This window comes from Bacillus rossius, chromosome 11 (assembly GCF_032445375.1).
Source record: "Bacillus rossius redtenbacheri isolate Brsri chromosome 11, Brsri_v3, whole genome shotgun sequence".
NCBI lineage: Eukaryota > Metazoa > Arthropoda > Insecta > Phasmatodea > Bacillidae > Bacillus > Bacillus rossius.
Window position 1 is genome coordinate 58,433,990 of NC_086338.1, and position 26,060 is coordinate 58,460,049.

The 26,060-nt window shown below is 39.7% G+C and overlaps 1 protein-coding gene across 1 annotated transcript; it reads left to right on the forward strand.

The window, feature by feature from the left end:
• The first annotated feature begins 262 nt into the window (after window positions 1-262).
• Window positions 263-19,798, forward strand: LOC134537101 (ubiquitin-protein ligase E3A). The gene is made up of 12 exons (XM_063377383.1): window positions 263-497; window positions 684-867; window positions 5,347-5,593; window positions 6,651-7,012; window positions 8,249-8,632; window positions 9,109-9,603; window positions 11,656-11,800; window positions 12,512-12,717; window positions 13,355-13,522; window positions 14,667-14,822; window positions 16,332-16,549; window positions 18,729-19,798. The coding sequence occupies exons 1-12, from the start codon at window positions 448-450 to the stop codon at window positions 18,847-18,849; spliced, it is 2,736 nt and encodes a 911-aa protein (XP_063233453.1). The 5' UTR covers window positions 263-447; the 3' UTR covers window positions 18,850-19,798.
• Window positions 19,799-26,060: the final 6,262 nt, after the last annotated feature.

Below are 26,060 nucleotides of genomic sequence, written 5' to 3' on the forward strand. Positions count from 1 at the left end.
TGTTTTGAAAATGTTTTTTTTTCCCCTTGGCTGCTGACTTTTAAAATGTGAATACAGTTGTACTAATTCTGTTTATTGTAATGACAATAATGACAATTTGTTTTATAGTTCAATATAATATATATTTATGCAACTCCGGTGCTTGAGCTTTGCCTTTGCTATGGTCCTGTTTAGAAGTGGTTAAAAAGCGTAGTTAGATTAGTTTTGTTCTATGCCTCAATAAGTAAATCTGGCTTTGCAGTGTTGGTTGCATGTAAACTCAAGGCACAACATATCGATCATACATTTTTAAGGTTTGCATTGCTACTAAATTGGTATTTGTTTGTGACGTACTGATGAAAATTAGTACGCAATTTGTTTGTTTTACATTATTTAGTCGTTATTTGTAGCATAAAAGGAAGATATTAAGAATAAATTATTTTGGTGCTGCATAAGTATAGATATTCTATGAACTCAAAAAATCAGAAACTAGAAACAGGCGACGGTGAAGCCTCAAGGTAGGCTAGAATTCTAGTGGTGTTTTGTCGTAAGAATTTGCAGTGTTCTCTGCTTTGTTGACTGATTTATTGCAAGTAGCTGAATTTATGGAGTTATGTTTGTGTTGTTGCAGTTATCTTGAAATGAAATATATTGAGAGCACGTTAGTCGGTGTGGAGGTTAATGCTTTTGTTCACTTCCTGTAGCGCTTCGGCTGGTTTAGATTTGCCACCTAGACAGCTGTCTTCGCCCTCCACAAGTTACTGCGCAGACGGCGATACAATGAAGCGTGCCTCTGCCAAGAAGCTGATTGAACGATATTTTTATCAGCTGGTTGATGGATGTGGAAATGAGAATTGTGATAATGAGTACTGTGCTTCAAGTGGAAAGGTATGCTAGTTTAATTATGTTGATTCTGAAGAAGAGCCACTCTACTGAATTAAGATAAAAAAAATAAAAAACTTCGTAAACATGCTTATTTGAAATTTCTGACATGTTTTACAATCATTATTTAAAGGCCCCCACACACAATCAGTCTAGCTCCCAGTTCAGACAGCTCAGCCCCAGCTGACAGTTTGCGTCGAACTGAAGTGAAGTCTTCTCCACACACAATCAGTCTTATGGCTGCTGTTGCCGTTGATGTGCCATTTCATTGAAGGACATGGAAGAAACTTTCGGTGTTGCAATTGCAGTTGTGCTGTTGGTTAGAAAAAAAAATCAGCGAAGCAACCAAAGAGTATAAACAACACGACACAACACTTAGCTGATGGATTGTTCGACTGATTTTTTAGGACTGACAGTTTGGACTGGCGAGAAGTTGTTCCCACTCAAGGTAGTTCGAACTGAGGGTTTGTGAGCCCACAGACCGTTTTGGTGGAAAGAAATTATTTCGTCAGTCTATCAGTTCCGAATGATTGGTCTATCATCCTTGCACACACACAGCAGCTCGAACTGATGAGTCGGAACTGACAGTTTGGACTGGTCGCGAGTGGCGGCCTTAAGAGGTGTTGTGACAAGCCAAGAAGTTTACCATTTTGATGAGTGGTTAGGTTATGTTTGAACAAATACTGTTATATATATATTGTTAGATTGGTTTGTTAGGTTAGCTGCATTATAAATACTTTACAATAGTGTGATGGTTATGTCAGGTTAGTGATTTTTAAAAATATTTCTTAATATTGTGGATGGTTAGTTTGGGTTAGCGACATTAAAAAAACTAAAATAATTTTAAGGTTTGGTTATAAATTACCAATATAAAATGTAGCTAAACTAACCTAATCAACTGTTTCTATTATTTCATAGTATTTTTTTTTTTAGCTATCCAAACATTTGGAATTTAAAAGTGTATTTAATGTTGTTATCTAATCTAACCAACTGGTTTTTACTGTTTTATTGAATTTTTTGATGTTTTTAACCAATCATTCACACAATTGAAAAGTATATATAATTTAGGTAACTGAACCAACTGTACACACAATTTTAAATTATATAAACATTGATAACGTTTTTAACTGTTTACACTTATAAAGTTTTTTGGTAAAATTCTTACAGCATGGGTTTTCCCTGAGGTAATAGTAAAATTCTGAAAATACTTATTTAAAAAACTACAGATGTTCCTGCATTTACTCTGAAAACTGTTTTCTAAATTCCTACTGGTTTCTGAGAAATTTAAGTTCATAGGTTACGTTAGGTAGCCTGTGCAGTGACGCTGCAGTCGCCATGTACTTTAATTGTGTGGCAGATCCTGTGGTTTAACATATTCAAGGAATTGACATTACATTATCAAACGTAATAATTCCTTTTTGTATCTCAGGTTACGTGCTATCACACATAACACGTTAGCGCTTCACGCCTCCATACTGCTAAAAAATAATCCCTATCAAGGGTTGATGTTTGGGTTTAGATGCACAGTAAAGAGACACATAATTATTATTTTTTTAAATTTCTATTTACCTTTCACTGCATCACAAAATCCAAATGTCAAAATATGCATAGAGAGCCACAGGATCAAGCTGCTACGCTAAAACACATGGCGGCCACATCACTGCACAGGCTACTTAATGTAACATATAAACAGTAAAACAAAAATAGCTGCCATGTAAATCCACAGGTGTTAATTAATAAGCTATAAACCATGATTTCTCAGAAACCAGTAGGAATATAAAGAAGATGTTTTCAGGGTAAATACCGGAACATCTCGGGTGTTTGAAAATAAGTATTTTTCGGAATTTTATTATTACTTCGCAGAAAAGCCGCGCTGTAAGAATATTACCAAATGGTTGTGATACCCTGTTAGATAATGATTAGAAAACATGTCGGAAATAAAAAGAAATTGTAGTTTTTTTATTATTGTTTATACAGAAAAGTGGCTCTACTTCAGAATTACTTTTTTTTTTTTAGTAAATTTAAATATGTTTTACTATTTATGAGCAAATTTTTTTTAAATTCCGAAATACATTAAATTCCATCCTGACATTAATTCTAATAACTCTGTAAAAGCGCATTACATTTAAACTTGTGGCTCTGCCGTAGTAACCATTGTAAGTAGAGGTTAGGTTAGAGTAGTCACATGTGAAAAATGGTATTTTCAGATTAACAGTGTGTAAATATTACCTTTGATGTAAATATTGGGATTTAAACTTGTATTGTGCCTTAATAGTGTAGACAAGACTGTTTTCCACGATAGATTGTTCTATTTTCCGTCACCGTCCTATTTTTTTTTGTTGATACTTGTTATCTTGTGGTTCTCCAGAGATCCTAGGAATGTTGCAAAGGCGAGAATTTTTGCAAAAGCAACCAATTTCCGTATGTCTAACTTCAAAAATTACAAACTTCCGTACAAACTTTTCTTCCCTATTTAACCCCCTTAGTGGATGAATTTTCAAAACAATTTTTGGCGCTCACCTAAGAAACTCCTGTGTAAACTTTCATGCTTCTAAACCCACCAGTTTAAGCTCTGTGTTGTCTGTCAGTCAGTGGATGGTAAAATAACACATGTTGTAGACAAGGGGAAAAGTCTAAAATATAAATAAAAAATTTACTGGTTAAATCAATCCTTGCAGGGATACAGCAAAAATTTTTTTTTTAATATATAATTTTTTTTATATGTATTGTTTGTTTGGTTACCTTCTTCGAAAAGCACATCTCAGCTTTACAATCATGCCTACCATTTTAAGTAAATTTCCAATAGTGTTTTTTTTCTTTTTTGTTTAATGTTCCAAAAACCCCAAATCCTTGTCATTTCAAAAGTGTATATACATATAGTTACAAACCAAACCTATGGCTAGTTCAAAATTGATCTAGTTTGCATATACATAAACACTCAACGAATTTTGCTGGGTGCTGAGAACCATTTCAGCTCCATAGAATTCTATTTTTGGAGGTTCTATCTGTTTACCTTGAAGACTGCTTTGCATAAATAAAAGAAGTCTCAAAGTTTTTAGATTTACTTCTTCCTTTACCAAACACTCAACATGGCCGCCATTTTACGGCGAAGTAACCTTTACATCAACAGTACAAAAACTTGCTCAATTTCTCAAAACAAATTGGTTCATCACATGGGCATGATATTTACTTACAGTTTGTTTTGTTAAATCCCGCAGTCACTTGCGCCGCTCTGTACAATAAAAATAAAAAATTTAAAAGTTTGCATGACGTACTATGAAATAAACACAATAATTTCTATTATCTCTGTAAAAAATAATAGAAACTATGTTATATAAATTTCAGAATATCAGAAATTAAGCTAGCCAGATGGTAGCATTTGAATTGCGTTCACTTGTTAACCTTAGGGCGTGAATAAATATGTTACAATGACAATTTTTTTTTATCTAGCATACAAGCCCAAAATATAAATAAAATTAAGGGGGGAAAACTGTTTCTAATATCACATCATCCATCAGGAAAAGAGCACATTATTTACTGTGAATGCTGAAATGAATGTGAGTAGAAATTAATATATACCTATAGTCACATACCTACTACAAGGTGTGAGACATTGACTAAGTTCGGGTAAAAATTTTAACTGTGGATAATTGTGATAAATGCAAGTAATTTTTGACGTGATAACGTCTTATAAATTGATGAACTCCGGCTGCACGCACGAAAAAGCATGACTCATTGTAACGTTCCGCCTGAGCCGAGCGTGCAAGAACCGGCCAACCACAGTGCGAGAAAATCTTCTATAATATCAAAAAGGTCAAGGCGGGCTTTTTAACTAATTGTTCGTGATTATATTCAAACAGATTATTTAAATTAAATTTTGCAAAAAGCATAAATAATATTTGAAAATTAAAAAAGTATTTAATTTTTCATCAATGTTTTCTTATGACGTTATCACGTAAAATTATTGTCCGTAAACGGACTTTACAGACAACCACCCTTTTTGGTTGCTAGCACTAAAATGCCATGTTGTTTACTTATATTATTTGTGTCTTTTTAACTCATGTGTTCACTTAAAAATGCCTAAACGATCTTTGAAAAAAAAAAACGCTGTTAATAAATCTTACTTCACGAAGCCGCAACTCGTCTCAAGAACACCTTGAAGAACATCATCAAACTGGTCAGGTTTCTCAAACTTCACACAGTGAAGACTCATTAAAAAAAAAAACCTTCATGAAAATAATCCTTTTTTTCCTGTTTTCTATATCTGTTGCAACCCTGTTTAACGCATTGACTGAAATAAAACATAGAATGGTAGTTAAATCTAAGTTTTATTGTTTCAAAAAAAAAATACAACAATGTTAAAAAAATGTACCACCTGTGGTGCACATGCATGATCGAGGTGACTAGCAGCCTGGCGGGACGAACTGAAACTCTGCACGCTCGCCAGCAGCCAGTAATGAGGTGTCTGTCTTTCCTGGCCCTCAGCTGAAACAGCTGACGCGCAACCAGGCGGCCGCCCAGGCCATCCAGCTGTTCTCGAAGGACGCGAGACTGTGCGACGCCCAGCCGACGAAGGTGGCGAGGACTCAGTCGAGCAACTCTGTGACGAAGAACAGCGCCTCAGGGGACGACGGCAGCCTGAGGTTGCAGCCCGCGGCGACGGACCAGCCCGCGGTGCTGAGGAAGACGGATCAGCCGGACAACCAGTGCGCCGCGCAGACCGCCACGAAAGGCAAGTGTGGCTTGGAGGATTGCTGATGTAACTTACTACCAGGATAAACTTTTCCACGAAAGGTGTATCTCGGCATTGTGGTTACCTGGAACCAAATACCAAGAGGGACATAAGAGCCTGCAATTAAAGATGTCCTAGAAATAATGATAGTGATTTCATCAGCGTATTATAGCCTTAGAAGATGTACCATTAGTTTGTAATCATTTAAAATATATTTTATGTCCTCCTGTACACTTAAAACTATTTATCAATAAATATTTTTTTGTCTTGTGCAATTTCATCCTTTAAGAGAATTGTGTTTAATAATTTTTTTTTTAATTTCACACAATTTTTTTTCTTGTTGTTTCTGGTAAATGTTACTCTTTTTTCTTTTACAGTCAATTTTAAATAAAATTTTAGAGACATTGAAGGGGTTTTGAAAACCCCTACAGTTGTACATAGGACAAAATGTATTTTCTGCATAGCTAGAATAGAATAACGGTTTTCTTCTCATGGCGTTTTAAGAACGGTATTATCACATATAATGTTGACCGAGTTCGCACGCAGACTCACGTAGGCGTAGTGCCGTAGTAGACGTCCGCAGATCGGCAGCATGGCGATGTGGAGTACAATGCGTGCGGCAGTGTTCACACTCGTGTCTTCACAGTGCCTGGCAGGCAGAGCGCACGGGTGTCGCTCAGCCGAGTTCGGAGCGAATCGGGCGCTACCATTTTCGCTTCGCCTGTTCTCGAGGTCAGCGTAGTTCGGACAGTCACGTGGTCGGTGTCAAGTCATCTCCGCAGCTCTGTGTCTGGCTTGTGTTTCTGTAGTGTTTTTTGACATTTTTTATCGTTACGGTGGCAGACTTGTGTTTTTAAAGATGTGGGGACTTGGAAATACGTTTTCACGCCTATTAAAGTGTTTTGTTTAATTTTTTTTTCCCGTCCCACCTAGATAATTATTCATCTGGCCCTCATGTCTGGTGTAGGCGATGACATCTGTAGATCATAAGGAAAGTGACACGTTCAGAGGGCAGCGAAGAGAGCGGTGTTCAGGAGTGTGTCCGGGTCTGCTCCAGACAAGCCGGTCCCGTTCCTGACGGAGGAGAGGCTGCTGGGCGTCCTGGAGACGTGCCGGCGCGAGGACTCGTACTCGCTCCTGATCCGGACGCTGGGCGAGGTGTACTCGAGCGTGGAGAGCCTGAGCCGCAGCTTCCCGAGGGCCGGCCCCGAGTCCCCGCTGGACGCGCTGCTGGACCGGGCGCCGTGCGACCTGCACCGCCTCAAGAAGGAGGACGTGCGCACCTTGGAGGGGGAGCCCGACAAGGACGAGGACAGCAAGGAGCAGGGGGCGGGGGCCTGCTCCGTGGCGAGGGGCAGTCCCGACGAGCTGCCCGTCAGCATCCCGAGCCTGCGCAGGGCGTACCACGCCCTCTTCCAGGCAAGATTCACTACCAACCATCATATCAGCATTCATTATTGTTAACATTAATGATAATTATTAATAATATAAATTATAATTATTATTAACATTAATAATAATTATTAATAATACAAATTATAATTATTATTAACATTAATAATAGTTATTAATATTATAAATTATAATTATTATTAACATTAATAATTATTATTAACATTAATAATTATTATTAATATTATAAATTATAATTATTATTAACATTAATAATTATTATTAATAATATAATTAATAATTTAATAAAATAACATTTATAGGGGTATTTATTAAAAATATAGAATATTGAGTCATCGACATTCTACGATTTTTGAGAAAACGTGAAAATGCTCAGGATGTTGAGGATTCATGGGGTATCAATTTTTTCTAAAAAATTTGAGCTATGAAGCATGGTACGTGTGGCTTAAAATGGATTACTCCGCGTGGCAAAATTGAACAAGTTCTTTCAAGCTCCGAGGTTGGTTTAACCTGTTTAAACTGCTGTGGCTTATCGGACGGTTGACATGTTGCACAAGGTTTGTGTTTGTTTGCGGGAAAGACATTACGATAAAAAAATATGTGTTTTGAGTATCGGTGGTGGTGCAATAAAATATATTTCATAAGGTGCCACTTTGTGCCGTTTCTTTTTCAGCAAATTTTCAATTAATTTTGTTGATAATCTTTGTAACGTGGCATTGCTTTCCTTCCTTTGTGGCTGAGGTGTTGTTGCTGCTTCACTGCAGTAAACAATACAGCTGCGGCCGGTAGCCATTCATTCTTCATTAGATAGGTGTATTATCAAAAAAGATTGTCACTGTAAATATTGATGTATTTAATAGTACCTACTCTTGTTGCCAGAAGAAAGAATGCTAAAAATAATAACTGAAGATAATTTTTTTTCTTAACAAGTCACACTCGTGCCCAGCTAAGACGACGACGACGACTGTTCCTTGCACTTTCAGTAAACACTCGAAAGAAGAACATCGCATCCGGAGTTGCAGGGAGTGGGGTGTTGGAATTCATGTCTTGTGATTATTAAAGTATTAAAAAAAAAGTAACTGGTTTGAATTTAAATAATTATAATCTAGAATGAATTTTTGAAATTAGTACTTCTCCTGATGAAAATACATGCCTGTCACGCCACTTGCCGTCGCCGAGCGCTACTCACGGTCTCGCGCTACTCTGTAGTCGGGACCGTGTGGATACGAGGGGCGTGCGCAGGTCCCCGGGCACGTCTTCGAGAGCGCGCTGGTGAACGCGCTCACCACGCTGGCCGGCGACATGGACCTGGCGCTGCGCGTGTACCGCGAGGGCGCGGCTGACGTGGTGGCGGCCCTGGTGGTGGTCGCGGAGATCCCCGTCCTCGGCACCTCGGAGTACCTGGAGCGCGCGCTGCCCTACCTGTGCAAGTCGGCGGCCCACCTGCCGCTGGGGGCGCAGGCGCGGCTGGCGCGGCTGTGGGCGCGGCACAGTCGGCCCCGGCTCCAGGGGCTGCTGGAGGCCCTGCAGCAGCTCGTCACGCTCAGGGTCATCTCGGGCCGGTTCACCCGCGAGTACTGCCTGCAGGACGAGGAGGGCATCACCGCCCCCACCAAGCTCATGAAGGTCTCCATCTCTGTCCACGCCTCGCCTAGTCATGTTGAATAGCAGCAGGGACGCAACAACAGGGGGCCCTCTGAAACCTTAAAGTGGGGGCAAACGGGGGCAAAGAAAGTGCTGTGTAATCAATTTTTGGATATTAAAACTGCTTAAATAGCACCATTTTCCCCTGCTTCAATAGGGGGGGACGATGATTCTTTATAAAAAAGGTATATTGCCCACCCCCCTTTGGAAATTTAGTTGTTGCGCCCCTGAATAGCAGGTTGTACGATTCACTACATACACACGTTGTTTGTAGGACATCTTGCATTGCAGGCTCTTATGTCCCTCTTGATATTTGGTTCCAGGTCACATTCTATTTTAGTCATAGTGTTGTGTTTGGGTACATGTAGGATTAAACATTTAAATTTAGTTCGCGTGGTCTTTTATTCCAGAAAGTATATATTGTAAGGTAGGTTACTTGAGGTGATGTGTGGCTGCAGATCCTGTACTACGCCAACATCCTGGCCGGGGAGCTGGACCCCCCGGAGCTGCGCCACGAGGACACCGCCGCCGCCCCCTTGGACGACACCCTCCTCAGTGACCTGGCGGTCAAGTCCCCCCGCCCCCCGCCTCCCGAGGACCCCCTGGCCGCGGAGCTGGGGGTGAGCGTGCTGGACTCGCGCCGGCCCCTCTTCCACTTCGCCGAGTTCTACAACGAGCCGCTGAGCGACGCCATCGAGATGGACAAGGACTTTGCCTGCTACAAGAGCGGGGAGAGCCTGTCCCACCTGGCCGACCGCAAGTTCAGCTTCATGAACTACGCCTTCGTGCTGACGCCGGCCACCAAGACGCTGGGGCTGTACTACGACAACCGCATCCGCATGTACAGCGAGCGGCGCATGTCCTTCTTCAACACGGTGGTGGGCCAGCCGACCAATCCCTACCTGCGGCTCAAGGTGCGGCGGGACCACATCATCGAGGACGCCCTCGTGGAGGTGGGTGGGGCCGTGGTCCGCATTCAGATGTAGTTTTAACTAGGGATGTGCGAGTACCCGATATTTTCGGGTATGGTTCGAATCCACGATTACCTGAACCCGGAATCGTTGTACGTACATGGATTCGAACAGTATTACGAATATTCACAAAAGTTATAAATTAATTTAATATGGCTCAAAAATACTAGCAGTGAAAAATCAAATAAGGATACTATTACGCATCTTATTTATAATATAATGTATCAAATAAAGATATGTGAATCAAATAATTAACACTGTGACATTAAAGGAATTTCGAGATTTCGTGAGCTTAAACTATAACTATGAATTTCGTTGTGTAGCAAACTATAAACTAAAAACAATTAGGTACATACCTACAAGAAAAAAGTCTTGGCTATTTATTGGAGAAAAAATGGTTTCTTTTGATGAAACGTTTATAAAACTGAGATTTCCCTGAGGCATACAGTTTATTACGATTGAGTTGGAGAATCGAATATGTTTTGGTTTTCATATTTTTAAGTATTTATTATTAATTAAGTTTACATAATTATAAACATTTCAATCTCAGTGTAATAAATACCGTATTTACTCGCATATAGGTCGCAGCAATTTTACCAGATTTGATGGGGAAAAAATGAAGCGCGACCTATATGTGAAAAAAATTTTTTTTTTAAATTTTTGAGGAATTTTTTTTGCAATACAGTAGAATCCCACCGATGCGACCCCCTTCTGATGCGTCCATTCCGTTTATACGACCGTTTTTTGAGAAACTGTGAAAAATTTGAGCAGAGAAAGTCGAAAATTTGAGTAAAATCGGCTGAAAAACAAGTCTGTTACACTTTGTTGGGTGCTGTGTGTTCACGTTTATCTTGGCGAGAGCTGTACTGTAAGCAGGCAGGTATACAAAAGACGGCTAAAAATAGATACCACCCATCTAGACTGTCCACGCAGCATTGTCTAGCCGTGTTTTTTTTTTTTTTTCCTTTTTTTTACGCTGTGAAGGGTCGTGGAAAAGATAATTGCTTGAGCTGTCAAAATAAACATCGCTGACGGCAAGGGCGGGAGCGCATCCTGTCGGTCTGGCGCTGTGATTATCTACTCCAAAAACATGTCACAGCATTTCAGGATAGCGTTGTTCTTATATCTTTCGTTTATAGCCTAATGTTTTCTACCTGATCCACACAAGTTCCCTCCTCACGTTTTGAACGAAAATAACAACCAGCCGGCTAGCATAGCCGAACTCGTGTGACTTGCATTCACTTATTTTATTCTGTGCATTCTTTCAATACAAAGCACTGTTTTCGAGTTATAGTCTACAATTAAGACATTTTAAGAAGTCAGGAATCTAATTTGACTTCAATTTTCTATATTCGGTTATTATGAGTACTTGTTACAACAATTTATCACGCCATTATCAGCTCTCGTAGTAGCAGAGTTTTACAGGTACCCGTTAACTCTTTCGTGCACGGCGCGCCAGCCGTTCACGTCATAAAATTACCGGTGCGACCTATATGGGGGGAATCTTAAATACCAAATTCAAGAACTCAAATTATGGGTGCGACCTATATGCGATGGCGACCTATATGCGAGTAAATACGGTGATTGCCAGTAGTTACAGGTAGAAAAAAGAGATAACACATTATTATTAAATTAATCAGTTATTTTTAATTATTCTGTGCCTAATACTCGGAATCGGATTCATATCTCAAATATTGCCAGGGATTTGAATCGGATTCGAACCGAACTGAAAATCAAGGATTCACACATCCCTAGTTTTAACTATACAGTCTATGTGGTTCAGATTTTTTATTTATAAATAAAAAATTAGTAACGAAAAGTTATTTTCCGAGTCTCAGTTGTTCAGTGAAAAATTGGTAGGGTCATGTATTTTTCGAAGAAAGCTGTGTATTAAAACTTGGCAGCATTATTGTCTGTGTTTAGTGTTTAGCCGGGGTTTATTTCAGTTGCATGTCTACTGTCGGCACGCAAATCACAGTTCTCTGCGAAAGCCAACGCAGGTGTGTTACCTTCTCGCTGCGGACTGGGTTTCAGCTGGAGATGGTTGCCATGGAGAACCCGAAGGACTTGAAGAAGCAGTTGGTGGTGGAGTTCGACGGCGAGCAGGGCATCGACGAAGGAGGGGTGTCCAAAGAGTTCTTCCAGCTAATTGTGGAAGAGATCTTCAACCCAGACTATGGTATAACACCACTTTCCCCTTTGTTTAGAATGAATTCATTGTGGTTGATTAGCGATTCAATCACAGTGAAACGTCTTTAATCGGCCGTTCTAGGGTTTTGAGTCATTCTGCGATTTGGCACATTATGTACTGCGTTGCCGGCTTTGTTGGTTTATTTATTTATTTAAATTGGTAGGCACCAAGTGCAGGCAGGTACCACCTTCAAGGAGGTAGGCACTACCAGCAGATAGCCAACTGACATTAGCAGGCACCGCATACCTGCAGGGATTACAGCACACAAGATAAACACAAAGAACAATACAATTCAAAACAAGACAAAACTAGACTGGCTGTAAATGCCCTAAATTTTACAATGACTCTTTTAAAACTCCTTAAGAAGCATGTTATTCAATTGTATGAATATTAAAAACACCAAGTATGTTGTGGGTATTTTCTAAAATATTTATTTTTGGACTCTGTTGGCAGCAAGCCATGTTTTTCACAAATCAAGTACTCTTTGCCCCTGTGTTTCTTTTGTGAATGGTTTTTGCAGTTGATTTTTTTTTTTTCAATTTTTTCCCAAATATAATGTAGTTTTACTTATAGTAAACTATGATTAAAAACTTAATCTATTGATGTTTATTTATGTCTCAAATGTTTTAAATCCTTACGGATACCTTGATTACGATGAGTGTAGGAAGGTACTGTAGCCATGTGCGTCTTGTGTCGCAGGGATGTTCACGGTCCAGGAGGAGATGCAGACGGTGTGGTTCAACCCCACGTCGTTCGAGAGCAACGCCCAGTTCACGCTGATCGGCATCGTCATCGGGCTCGCCATCTACAACAACATCATCCTGGACATACACTTCCCCATGGTCGTGTACAAGAAGCTGCTGGGCAAGCAGGGCACCTTCTGGGACCTGGAGGACTTCAACCAGGTGCGCGCAGGGAAAACAACTCAACTGGGAATCTGGGAAAGTTGCTTAAGATGTTTGAATCGTCAAAACATGTATGATAATTTGCTAGTGTTGGTTTAAGTATATTACAGTGAAACATTCAAGGGGACTTTGTTTCGCAAACTTCTTAGCTGGGAAAACATTGTAACTGGGAATGTTGCGTAAGAGGTTTGAATCAGCAAAAAATGTATGATAATTGGCCAGGGTTGGTTTAAGTATATTACAGTGAAACCTTCAAGGAACTTTGCTCCACAAAATTCTTAGCCGGAAAAACATCTTTAACGAGAAAAGTTACTCAAGAATTTATCCACTGTGTTGTGGAAGGTAATTATTTGTCTGTATTTATTGTTCTAGTTGCAACTCTCTCATCAGCCCAATGTGTTCGTTGGTGGTATTTTCATGACTAATTCCTTCCACAGAATTCTCTGTGCTGTCAACGCATTTAACTTTCGACATTGGCTGATTTTTGGCTTGTTTTTCGTGCTTTTGTGTGTATATCTCCATCTGTTCTTGAGGTTTCTCTGTAATGTACAGTTTAGACCAGAAATGGCTTATGTCTAAAGAGAGTTAGAAACATTGCAAGAATCATTGAAAGAAGGAAAATGTGTTTGTGTTACAGGCCTTGTTCACAGGCCTAAAGGCCATGTTGGACTACGAGCAAGATGACATGGAAGACACCTTCATGCAGACGTTCCGCATTTGCTGCAACGACGTGTTCGGGTCAACTTTTTTCCACGACCTGAAGGAAGGCGGAGACCATGTTTATGTTACGCAGGACAACAAGAAGGTAATTTCTTTGAGTGCAGCTCACCATTTTTAAAATTTTTTTTTTTTAATGTGTGCATCTGTGAATGCATGGGTTCAGGTTGGTGCATGCATGTGCGTGTTTGCGTGCATTTTTTCTCCTGATTTCTAGAATTTTCTGGAACAAGATGTGGAGTTATAGCTGTACACACAGACAAACTACGCTTACATTTATTATGTATATTTCAATTAAATTTTAAACATATTATTAATTCAGCATGAGGTTTGTACAATAATGTTGCAATTTACCGGGTTTGTAAAGGATAGCCCAATTAATATATTTTACTACACACTACACAGTTTTATTGATGGCCACTACTTATGTCACTTACAATTAATCTTCTAAAATGGTGTCCTTGTCTTATATATCACAGACGCCATTTCTAGAATGCACGAGCGCGGCTGGGGCCTGTCGCGTCATTCCGCGCCGACCCGATGGCAGAAATCTCTAGAAACACGTGTCGGCGGCTGCCAGGTGGCGCGCGAGACCCCCCAGCTGTCAGGTGTCAGATATCAAACTGTCAGCACCGCTCGGGGAGCGGAGGGAAGGAGGGGGGAAAGCGGCGCTCCTTGTAATCTACCGCGCGTCTCATGTTGCGGCGGCCACATGTGATGTCAGCTAGCTGTGCAGCTGCACGTGTCGCGGCCTTGCTCACGTTCGTAACAATAATATATAAAGTAAAGAAAGATAAAAAAAAATAAAAATATTTTTACAGATTTTGTTTTTACATGCACTGACACTTTTAAATGCACAAATTCTTGCTCTTTTATTGTCGTTATCCAGAGTAATTATGTTCTAGACATCCTTACAACAAAATTATTTATTATAAAAATTTACCTTGTATCACAGTCAAAATTTTCTTTAGTTTGGTGAGACAATTACTATTAAATATGTTATAATTTTTTTAATACACTATTTTTGTAGGGAAATATAACAATGCAATCTAAGCTGCCAAAATTGGTCTAAAAATAACACCATAAAATCTTTTCCCTATTAGAGACTCTGCCTTATCCCGACTGGTTGTGAGAGCATGCAGATGTTGCAATGAATGATTTCTAGTTTTGGTTTTGCGTTGGGTATCTTGGTGTCTGCTCTGAAGAGTCGTCTCTTGTGGTCTGGCCTGCAGGAGTTTGTGGACCTGTACGCAGACTTCTTGATAAACACGTCTGTGGACAAGCAGTTCCGGGCGTTCCGCCGGGGCTTCCAGATGGTCACTGACGAGTCTCCGCTGCACCTGCTCTTCAGGCCGGAGGAGGTGGAGCAGCTGGTCTGCGGCAGCAAGGTGCGCTCCTATTGCACACGTATCGCACACGCAACAATTTAAAATTTGGTTAGAAATTGTTGTAAATGTGCAAAATAGTTGAGAAAAAATTACACCCTTAAGCTAAAAATACCACCACCTTAAGCTAAAAATACCACCACCTTAAGCTAAAAATAACACCACCTAGAGCTAAAAATAACACCACTTTTGTCCATAAAAAGAAAACCTGCATTTATTTACGTTGAGACATGGAAAACAGGTAAAATTTAGGGAAATTGAGTGAAGTGAGTATAGAAAGAACCGGCCGGCCATTTGGTAATTTATATCTGCAAAATACAGGCCACCGATAACAATACAATCATGTGAGCTGAGATTGATATTATCCATGGCAACTAAATGTAAAATAAAACATCACTTTGGTATTTCAGTGCTAATAAAGGTGAGGTTTTAAGTACAGTAATACCTCGCAGTACGCTGCCACGTCTTAATGTGAATTTTAAATCTTCTCATCAGTTGGAAACTTGACAGAAGGCCTCAGTTCAATTGAAAAAGGGTTACAAATTTTGGAAAACATACTCCAACAAAGAATACATTTTTGCTTCAAAACAAGGAATAAAATAATTATTAGAGTTTTAACAAGGAAATATCTTTGATGCTTCTGAGGACATTATTAAATTTTATGAAGCCCTCTACATCAAAAATAATGTTGGTTTACATTTTCGCAATCTATAATAATATAATTTGTTTAATTAACTAATATTTTATTATTCATTTTTTCCCCCCCTAATTTGTTTTCTTTAGTTGCCGGTCCCAATGAAACATAATTTGTATGTATGTATTTGTGCACTAAATTTTATCCTGACAGATTGTCTGTGAGAGAATCAGCCACGGGGGTGGGGGTGTCTATACGACGCTACGTGCAGTACAGCGTTCACCAAGATGAGTGTGGCGCAGCACATTTCAAATTAATTTTTGGGCCAATTTCATTTCAAAATTTTCGACAACTTAACAAAAGGGGGGTTCACGATTCCTTGAAAAAGGGGTTGCAATAGAAAGGTGGTCTTAATATGTAGATAGGGTTTAACTGTATAAAGAAGTTGTAAGAGAACTTTATCTAAATACATTGAAAAAAACTCTTGAATTTGGGGTCGCAAAAACGGGGTTTTACTTTATAGAGAAGCCGTAAGAATTTTTTTTTTTAAAGGTGTTGGAAAAGTATCTGTAGACAGGTAGACACCCTGGTAATTTTTTAAACAATTTTAAAACAAAATTCATGATTTCTTGAAAAGGGGTTGTAATAGAGAGGTGGTCTTAATAAATATGGTTGTAACAATGGGGTTTTACTGTATAAAGAAGTTGTAAGAGAACTTTATCTAAAAGTGTTATAACAAACGCTGAATTTGGGGTCGCAAAAACTGGTTTTTGCTGTATGAAGAATTTTTTTAAGGGTGTTGGAAAAGTCCTGAACTTGGTTGACCAAGTATGTAGACACCCTGGTGTGAGCTCACCGGAGGATGTGCTGGGTCGCAGAACTTCGACTTCAACGAGCTGGAGGAGGCGACGGAGTACGACGGCGGCTACGCGTCGGACAGCCAGGTGATCCGCTTCTTCTGGGACATCGTGCACAAGATGGCGCTGGAGAGCAAGCGCAAGCTGCTGCAGTTTGCGACGGGCAGCGACCGCGTGCCGGTGGGCGGCCTCAGCAAGCTCAAGCTCATCATCGCCAGGAACGGCCCCGACTCGGACAGGTGCGTGCCCCGCCGTTACCCGCCGTCTGATCAGTGGTTTCCCCCTCCAGTGGGCCTGTGCAAATATCTGAATTTTCGATACGATCTCGAATATTAACACTTCAAATAATGAATACAGTAGAATCCCGCCGATGCGACCCCCCTCTGATGCGTCCATTCCGTTTATAGGACCGTTTTTTGAGAATCCGTGAAAAATTTGAGCAGAGAAAGTCGAAAATTTGAGTAAAATCGGCTGTAAAACAAGTCTGTTACACTTTGTTGGGCGCTATGTGTTCACGTTTATCTTGGCGAGCACTGTACTGCAAGCAGGCAGGCATACAAAAGACGGCAAAAAATAAGATACCGCCCCTCTAGACTGTCCACGCTAGCCAATACCGGTAATCTGCGCGCATCACCTGATAATATCTACGCGCGCTTCTATTGCCATCCCGGTCCCGTGCCTTGTCTTGCGACTGGTTAGTGTGATGTGACGTCGCCAGGTGTTTAGTTCTCGGCTATTTTTCTATAACATCGCGACTTGCATACCCCGAACAATGGGTTCCGATAAATACTCGCGCTAAGTGAACTCGCGTCACGCGAGTTCGGCTATGCTAGCCGGCTGGTGGTTATTTTCGTTCAAAACGTGGCAAAGGAACTTGTGTGGATCAGATAGAAAACATTCGGCTATAAACGAAAGATATAAGAACAATGCTATCATGAAATGCTGTGACATGTTTTTGGAGTAGATAATCACAGCGACAGATCGACAGGATGCGCTCCCGACCTTGCTGTCAGCGATGTTTATTTTGACAGCTCAAGCAATTATCTTTTCCACGGCCCTTCACAGCGTAAAAAAAGGAAAAAAATAACACGTTGGAATGCAGACGGAAAAGTAACTATGCAGTAAAATAAATATATTTACGGCCCTGCTAAATTTTTCTATTCAATAAAATTTGAGGTATAGTGATTTTTCAGCAGAAACTGCTGTGTGACTAATAAACAAATTGTATCATAAAAACTTATAAAGTATTTATTAACGGTGAAGGACAGTCGTATAAGCCCATAAAAATATTTATTTTACCGAGAATGGACTATACAACCTGGCTTTTGTCGCACGCAGTGTGGGAGGGGAGGAGGATGCTGACAGTTTCTCACGCAGAAGGTAAGTTACCACAGTGGCTTTTCGTGCGGGCGGGTGAGATAACATGACAGCTGAGACGGCTTTTCGTGCGATAGTGGACGCGCCGAGCTCGGCTAGACACTGCCCGAGCGGCATTCACAAGATGTATCCGACGATGCGGTGACACCCCGAATTCTCTATTGCGACCATTACGTTTATAAGTCCTTTTTTTCGGAAACCTTTGAGGGGTCACATCAGCGGGATTCTACTGTATTAACACTTCAAAATAATGAATATTAGTTTTCTTACAAATATTTTACATAGAATACTGTGTGAGTTTATTTTATACCAACGTTTACTGTTGAGGTTAAGTTATATGTGCATTATAAATACCCGTTTTTTGGATTTTTTAATGAGATTTCATAATCAACAACATTAACAAGTTTCGAAAGTTTTTTTTGATGACTGTCTCGATTAACAGGAACGTAAAAATTGTGTGAACGATTCAAAATGCTGCTTATTTGTGATTTCAAACTTGAAAACAAAAAAATTTGTATTCATTTCATCAATGCATCATTAGTGGGAAAAAATTAATAAATGTCAACAACAATGGACTACAATCTCACAAAACATGTTTGAGTGTGAATGCTCATTAATTTCATGATATTTGCAGGGTAGCCACCTGACCGGGAAAATGGGGGGGGGGGGGGGAAAGCCATGAATTAGCCGGGAATGTTTTTTTGGTGCCAGGAAAAGGGTGAGAAACTCGTGAATTTTCGAAAGCCATCGAGAATTATTAGTTTGTCCGTCAAGTTTAAAAGAGCTCAGTTGAAAAATTGCTTGTGGTGCCCACAAATGGCGTCACTTTTATCATTTTTGAGTACAGTGTGAGGAATGTCCGAAGAATTGTGTTAAACCGGGATGTAATTAGTTTGACGGACCTCTTTGCTCACGGCTTGTGCCCTGCACTTTCGGTTTGTGGTCGAGGTGGTGAGTAGAAGCCTCGTGACTTGAGCTGATGGAAGGAGCAAAAGTGTCGCAGTAGTGCCAGGGCCAGACGCACGGACGTTGTTGTTCCAGGTTACCCACGGCGCACACATGCTTCAACGTGCTGCTGCTGCCAGAGTACGACAGCAGAGAGAAGCTCCACGACAGGCTAATGAAGGCCATCAACTACTCCAAGGGCTTCGGGATGTTGTAGTGCCGTGCCTGCCGTCGTTATTTATTTGACGTTCTCGTCGTGGAAACTGAACACACTAAACTGTGATCATCCAGTAAATGGTGTTTTGCTCCAAGGAAATGGGAGGTTTGCGACTTTGTCATCCCGGCGTCCACCGTTTGTCGAAAATGAAGTGTTGTTTGGGGGGGGGGGGGGGGGATGCGGCTCATATCATTATTTTTTTGTTGAGAGTTTTGCGATACCATTTGCAGTTTTGTGTCTCGGAATTCGGATCGCCCTCTTGCCGAAGTAAGAAATGAATGGTTGTTTCAGTGAGGAATCGACTGTCGAACACTTGACTATGTGGCAAGCAGCTGTAGATACGTGTAGGTCAGTGGCGTTGATTGTGAGGTCATGCCGTGGACGGAGTTGTAGGTTTTTTTACCGCGCGCCTGAAGGTAGCAGCTGTTTGGTGCGCCCGCTGGAATGTGGTGTGTATTACTGTAAAATTGTAAGTAAAACAATAGGTTTAAGACAATCTATAAAAAAAAAGTTAAAAAGTGCATGAAGCATTTTTTTTAAAAATGATTTTGTTGGAAGATAAACTGTAGTTATGCTGGAGTGAAGTGATTTTAAGCTGTGAGAATGATATTTTCCAAACACATTAATTAGACTTTTTTTTTTTTCAAGATTGCGTGTGTTTTGAACCAAGGAATGCCAACATTGCGATGGTCATTGTGTTAACAAAGAAAAATAATGCAACAGTGAAGTAAAGGTTAAAAAATACTATTTTAATCTCTCAATTCGAACAGTTCCCAAAGAGATGCGCTCTTGTCTGTAAATTGAAAGCTGCTGTAATTTCCTCGTGGTTTTGTACTGTAGAGCGTGCTTTTGAAGTGTTTCTGGTGCAGACTTACTTTTCTTGTCAGTTAGCATTATGTTTTGAAGAGTTTCCTGTAATTTGTTTATAAAAAATTGAGTTTGCATACAACGTTATTTGTAATTTATGTTTATAGTAGAACCCTTATTTTCACCTTTTTATTGATGTGTGTCTTAATATAAACCAAATTATAACATGTACCCTCAGCCACCGCTAGCTTTTATTGATATAAACTGTCTTGAATTTTTTCTGTTTGTTCCCCTCATGTTTTAAAAAGTGTAAAAAAAAAAAATTTTTTTTAATATGCACTTTTTATCATACTTAATAACTTGCTTTTCATTTGCGTTTTTCCCCTTATTTTTAACAACAGATTTTTTTCAATACTTGGAAACAGTGTAGAAAAACTTGCTAGGCATTTGAGTTTTTTCCCTTATTTTTTACAATAGCTTTTTTTCAAAACTTGGAAACAGTGTAGAAAAACTTGCTAGACATTTGAGTTTTTTCCCTTATTTTTTACAACAGCTTTTTTTCAAAACTTAGGAACAGTGTAGAAATATTTTCTTTTTTCTTCATGTGCATTTTTTCCTTGTGATCAATAGTTTGAAAAGCGTAAATAAAGTAATGAATTAAAAATGGAATGGTTAAGTGCAATACTTGAACAAAAGTTGAAGAATGGCAATATGTGAGGAAGAAAGAAAAATCTGTGTGTATAAGCTGCTACGATACAAGTGTGTGGTATTTGTGAAACCACAATGAGTGAGATTTAAAAAGTGCTAAACTTATTGTTTAGGGTGGCTAGGTATGTTTGCTTAGGTAAAAAAAAAAAGAACTAAACTTTAGATCTTAAAATTGTGCATTATTCAAATGTTTCTCATTTAAAAATCAGAAAATGAATAAAATTTAACTGATATTTATTTAAATTAAGCGTTGGAAATGCCCGTTTTTTGTGATTACCAAAACTTTATAGTGATGATAAAATCTTGCAGGAGAAAAAGTTTGTGCATTTCATAATTAATTAAAATACTTTAGGAATACACTATTTGAGCTCAAATCAATAATTTTTATAAAAATGTTTTGGTGTCTGTCTGAAAAGTCTTTCGCTTTATATCAAAATTCACATCTCCAAACCTAATGAAGTGAAAAGTAAAAAAAAAAAAAACATGCAAAAATTACCAATTTTGTATCACTTTTAAAAATTCTATTCCTAAGAGGTGAAGGTTTTTATCTAAAAAAAAATTAAACCTTCAAATTCATTAAAACATGGAGTGTGAAATATGACTTGAATGATATCCGTAAAAAGTTAGAATTAAGCAGTAGAAAAGAAATTCAGAATATGTAATCTACTTTGAAAATAGAGATATATCTATCAAGAGATAGAGGGGGAGAGAGATTGATGGAGAGATTGTGATCAAGAGCTTGAGATATATATAAAGAGAGGTTAAGAGAGAAAGAAAGGTCGAGAGAGATGGGAAAAGTGATAAAAGGGATAGAGAGAGAGAGATGATTAAATTTTAAGACTTATGTTTATTGGATGTTGAATATTTTCACATTTAACATAAAGTATTTCAGAATTCGCACAACAGCTAACAGCATATTTTAAAGATATTTGCAAAGGTGCTTAGTTATATGCAATAATTGTAGTGTGTTCATGTTTCAAGTGTATGTATTGTCAAAGTTAATCTTGCTTTTACATAAGTTTTATTTGGTTTTGCAATTTTTGCTTTTTATTTACAAGTGGCAGTTTGTTAGCTTTAGGATGTTTCCTGCATTGTTCTTATTCAGTGTGTCATATGCAGGATGTGCTTACTAAACAACTCAAGCATTTAAAATTGTATCCTTGGATTTTTTCTTAAAACCTCAAAATATTTAAGTGATCTTCGACATTGAATGTCTTCTGCGATGACTTAGAACTTTGTTTTTGACTTTGATTATAATTGAAAAAGAGGTCTTTACACCCCTAGTATCAGTGTGGTGGACTGAAACCAAATCTGGCTGTACAGAGAGGGTAAGAATTTCCAGTGTGTCATTTACATTAATACAAGTAGTGATTGATGTTCAGGAGGGTACACAGTATTGCAGTATGTTTCGTGGGTTGGGGGAGGGGGACCTAGAACCATTATCCCCATTGTTTGCTTTTAAAGTAGTGATTGATGTTCAGGAGGGTACACAGAATTTCATTATGTTTCGTGGGTGGGTTGGGGGGGTGGGGCCCTTGAACCATTATCCCCATTGTTTTCTTTTAAATTCTTTCCATTTGTTGGTGGAATGATATTTTAGGATTTTAGGGGGATATCCCCGTCCACAGGGGCGCAACAACTAAATTTCCAAAGGGGGGCAATATACCTTTTTATAAAGAATCATCGATCCCCTGTATTGAAGTGGTGGGTCCGGGGGTCCTCCCCCGGGAAAATTTCTATTTTAAGGTGGAAAATGGTGCTATTTAAGCAGATTTATCATCTAAAAATTGATTACACAGCACTTTCTTTGCCCCCGTTTGCCCCCAATTCAAGGTTTCAAAGGGGGGGCAAAATACCCTTGCCCCTCCCCCCCCACTTTTGTTGTGCCCCTGCACGTGCATGCTTTCCTGGTGATGTCTAAGTCGATTCCTTGATTCTTGGATTCTCACAATTCTGTATTGATAACTGTATCAAGAATCAAGGGGTGTTTTTGATTTTTTATTTGTTTTTTTATTTTTATACACTTTTGCATTTCTTGTGTGTGAACTGACCACACATTCCTGGTGAATGTTGTCTTTTTTTAATTCCTCTAGTTTTCACCCATCATAAATGAAAGCAGGCACAACACAATTTCCAAACCACGGGCGCACAGGGATGTGAGATTTAACACGTACAAAACTAGAGGAACAACTTTATCAAATTAGTTGAAATGATGTTGGTATATATTATTTGATTTATCAGAAATAGATAAAGGAAAGGGAGTAAGCTTTACTGTTTAACCACTGTGGCTGTCAGTGCTGGGTTCTTCAGACAAAGGCCAGCAATAATTCAGATGCTAAGTCAGGTGATTCGTCAGAGGATAAGAAGGCCAGCAATTCTTCAGAAGATAATTCAGGTGATTCTCTAGAGAATGAGGAGGAGCTGGTGAATCTAAGATAAGTTATTTTACAAATTATAAGAGGGCGTTGGTAAAATCTAAGAGACAATATTCTTTAGATGATAAATAGGGGCCGGGGAATCTTAAGACGAGACTCTCCGGAGGAGTGTTTCTTTAGAGCAGCAGCTCCGGGGTTCCGTGAGTCAGGACGAATGTTGTGTAAAGCAGGCACAATTATTGTCAAATAACTTTCCTTGACGGAGTTCTGGGTTCTGCCAAAAGAAAAGTTCATCATAGGGTTCCCTGGCCGAAAAAAAAAAAAATTGGGAACCGCTGCTTTAGAGAATAAGAAAGGTCAAAAATATTTTAGAGATTCTTCAGAGGATATGAAAGGGCTGGGGACTTGGAGACAAAGCTTCTTCATAGAATAATAAGCAGCTGGGAAACCAAAGACAGATTCTTCAGGGGATACGAAAGGGGCCGAAACTGATTAGAGATTCTTCTTAGAATAAGAAGCGCATGGGGGATACAGACAAGAGATACTTAAGAAGAGAGCTGGGGAATTCAGGACAATGATACTTCAGAGGATATTTATGGGCCGGGGACATGGAGACAAAGCTTCTTCATAGAATAATAAGCAGCTGGGAAACCAAAGACAAGAGATTCTTCAGGGGATACGAAGGGGCCGAAACAGACGAGAGATTCTTCTTAGAATAAGAAGCGCGTGGGGGATACAGACAAGAGATACTTCAGAAGAGAGCTGGGGAATTCGGGACAAGTGATTCTTCAGGGTATATGAAGAGGCTGGGTAATCTAAGACACCAAGGATAGCCGTGCCTTGCCGCGAGGTGGACGCCGGTAGACGCCGGGTGGACAGCCAGCGCCTGGGACGCCAGCTCACGGGGTAGCGTGCGTCGCGCCAGTAAATCGCGCCCCGCGCGGACCCGCCGACCTCGGTGTCCCGAAGCCGGGCGCTCCGCCCCCCTGGGGCCGCGACCTCGTGTGCGGTAGGCGTGGCCCTCCATCACCCGCTGCGGCCTGCCTTGAGGGGGGAGAACGATATATGTGTGTATCGAAAAGCCCGCATTTCTGGCAAAAGTCACGGAAACTATCTCCTTTAAAAGAGCGTCAGGTGAGAGAGAGAGAGAGAGAGCGAAAGAGAGAAGACACAAAGAGAGAATTTGAGAGAGAAGACACAGAAAGAGAGAAGACTGAGAGAGAGGGAAAGAGAGAAAAAATATAGAGAGAATGAACAGCGACTTCCAAGCAAAATATTGTAAAAGGCGAAATGAGACAGAGAGAGAGAAAAATAAAGAAGATAAGGCTAAGGACGGGATGTGCAGACCAATTTAATACCACAGTAATGCACCGGACCTTTCCCACTGAGAGATGTTAAGATAAGGAAGAATCGGGGAAGAACGATTGGCAGCAATCGGATCAGATTAAAACCCTACAACACTCAAGAAGACTATTATGTAATGAAGCAAGTCAATGATGTGTCGCGGTAAGACCTTGGGCAACCCCGGCGAGGGGCGTAGTTGGAATTTGTTGTGTTAGTGACCCTGCTGTTGGGAATATTAAGAGTATCGCCGCTAAGGAAAAAGTTCTTGAACTACCGCCAGCAATTATGTAAAATACTTAGTGATTGCGCTCCCAATAATGTCCGTGCCGTTAAAGACATTTTTACATACTGGGGCGGATCCTGGGTTTATGTTTTACTTCGCACGCGGCAGCATGTGTGGTAAGCCCCCTTTCCCCACCTTTCCCCCTTTTTTCCCCAACATAAGTAATTGTAGGTACCAAGAATATATATGTATTTTTATTTTTTGTTGCATCATTGGATTACGTATAAAATTAATGACGAAAAATTTGCTGAGCTACTTTTCCCCTTGCTTGAGCTCGCTTCCCTGTTTTCAACTCCTGGTGGATTTTTTATTTGACATATTGCTAATAAAAAAGTAAAAAAAAATCGGATTAATTTGTGAGTAGCAAAGTGACGCACACGCGCCGTGTGTAGTTATGTCCGAACTGCTAAGATTCCTTGTTGCACTCGTGCGAAACAGCATAACGGCGCTACTTCTAATTATAGCCACGAACTTGAGTCAGAACACTTCCAAAGAGACACTTATTATGAAGTTGGTGAACGGGTTGTCACGACATTCGAAACACTTTAAACTTGCAATAAATTAATTTTTCCCCTTTAAGATTCGCTTGAAGTGAGGGGGAAACAGAAATTAAAAATATTACGGTTTGGGGAGAAAACTTTTAAATTGGATTTTGGGGAGAAAAAAAATTTCTATAAATAAGCGTACAATCTTCAACGTTCCTAAGCGCTTCAAAATTTAAATACAGACCACGATGCGCTAGTTATTGAACATAATTGAAAAGCACTTCACATGATATGTATGTCTATCTGAGTAAGAGAATGAAACTTCGAAATTCCGACATGGCAAGCCACAAGGAGGGCAGGAGAAAATTTTTAAGACGTAAATCAAGTTCCAACACGCTCGATGTTTCCACAAGAACCGTAATCTTTCAATAATGAAGCCCCAGGAATACTCGCGTCAAGAAGATGCGTTGTAACGAGTACTCATGTCATGCATGATACTCATTTAAGCATCGGTCTCTCACGTCATATTGCCTATTTCATTTTCTTGTGTTATTATTACTCCAGGACTGTACCTGTAAACGTGAGTATTACATTAGTTTTCCTGCATTTTATCTTTCGTCGCTAATATTCTCAACATATATCTACTAAATATTATCTAATCACGCTAATAAGTCACATATGTATGTGCTCGGAATTATGATCACGAACATGAGCTTTTACAGATCGAAATAACATTGAGAACCGCTTAATGACCTTAATAATTTGCTTGTGTTTACTCAGAGGTGCCCACCCCCCCAAAACACTATGACTCACCCCCCCCCCCCCCTTACCTAATGATGCGCCACCCCCCCCCCCCCCCCGAAATTTTTTATGCCATTATCTCAATGATTTACTCAATTATTTTATAATATTATACTTTTTTAGTATTATATTTTATCACATTTTGCATTAATTAAAACTGATTTTCTAATAATAATTTTGGTCATATCAGGTAATATTTCCATCCTGAACCGACAGATGCCAAACTGCTTTTGTTGAGGAAAGTGCGAGGTTGCCAATTTGATTAACAAGATCCCTTTCAATTATCAAAGCACCAGAAACGTATTTTCACATTAGAAGCTATAATTATGTAAATAATATATACATTTTTCTCGTCTTTTAACCACCCCCCCCCCTCCTGAAATTTTAATGACGCAGTCTGCGTCGTTA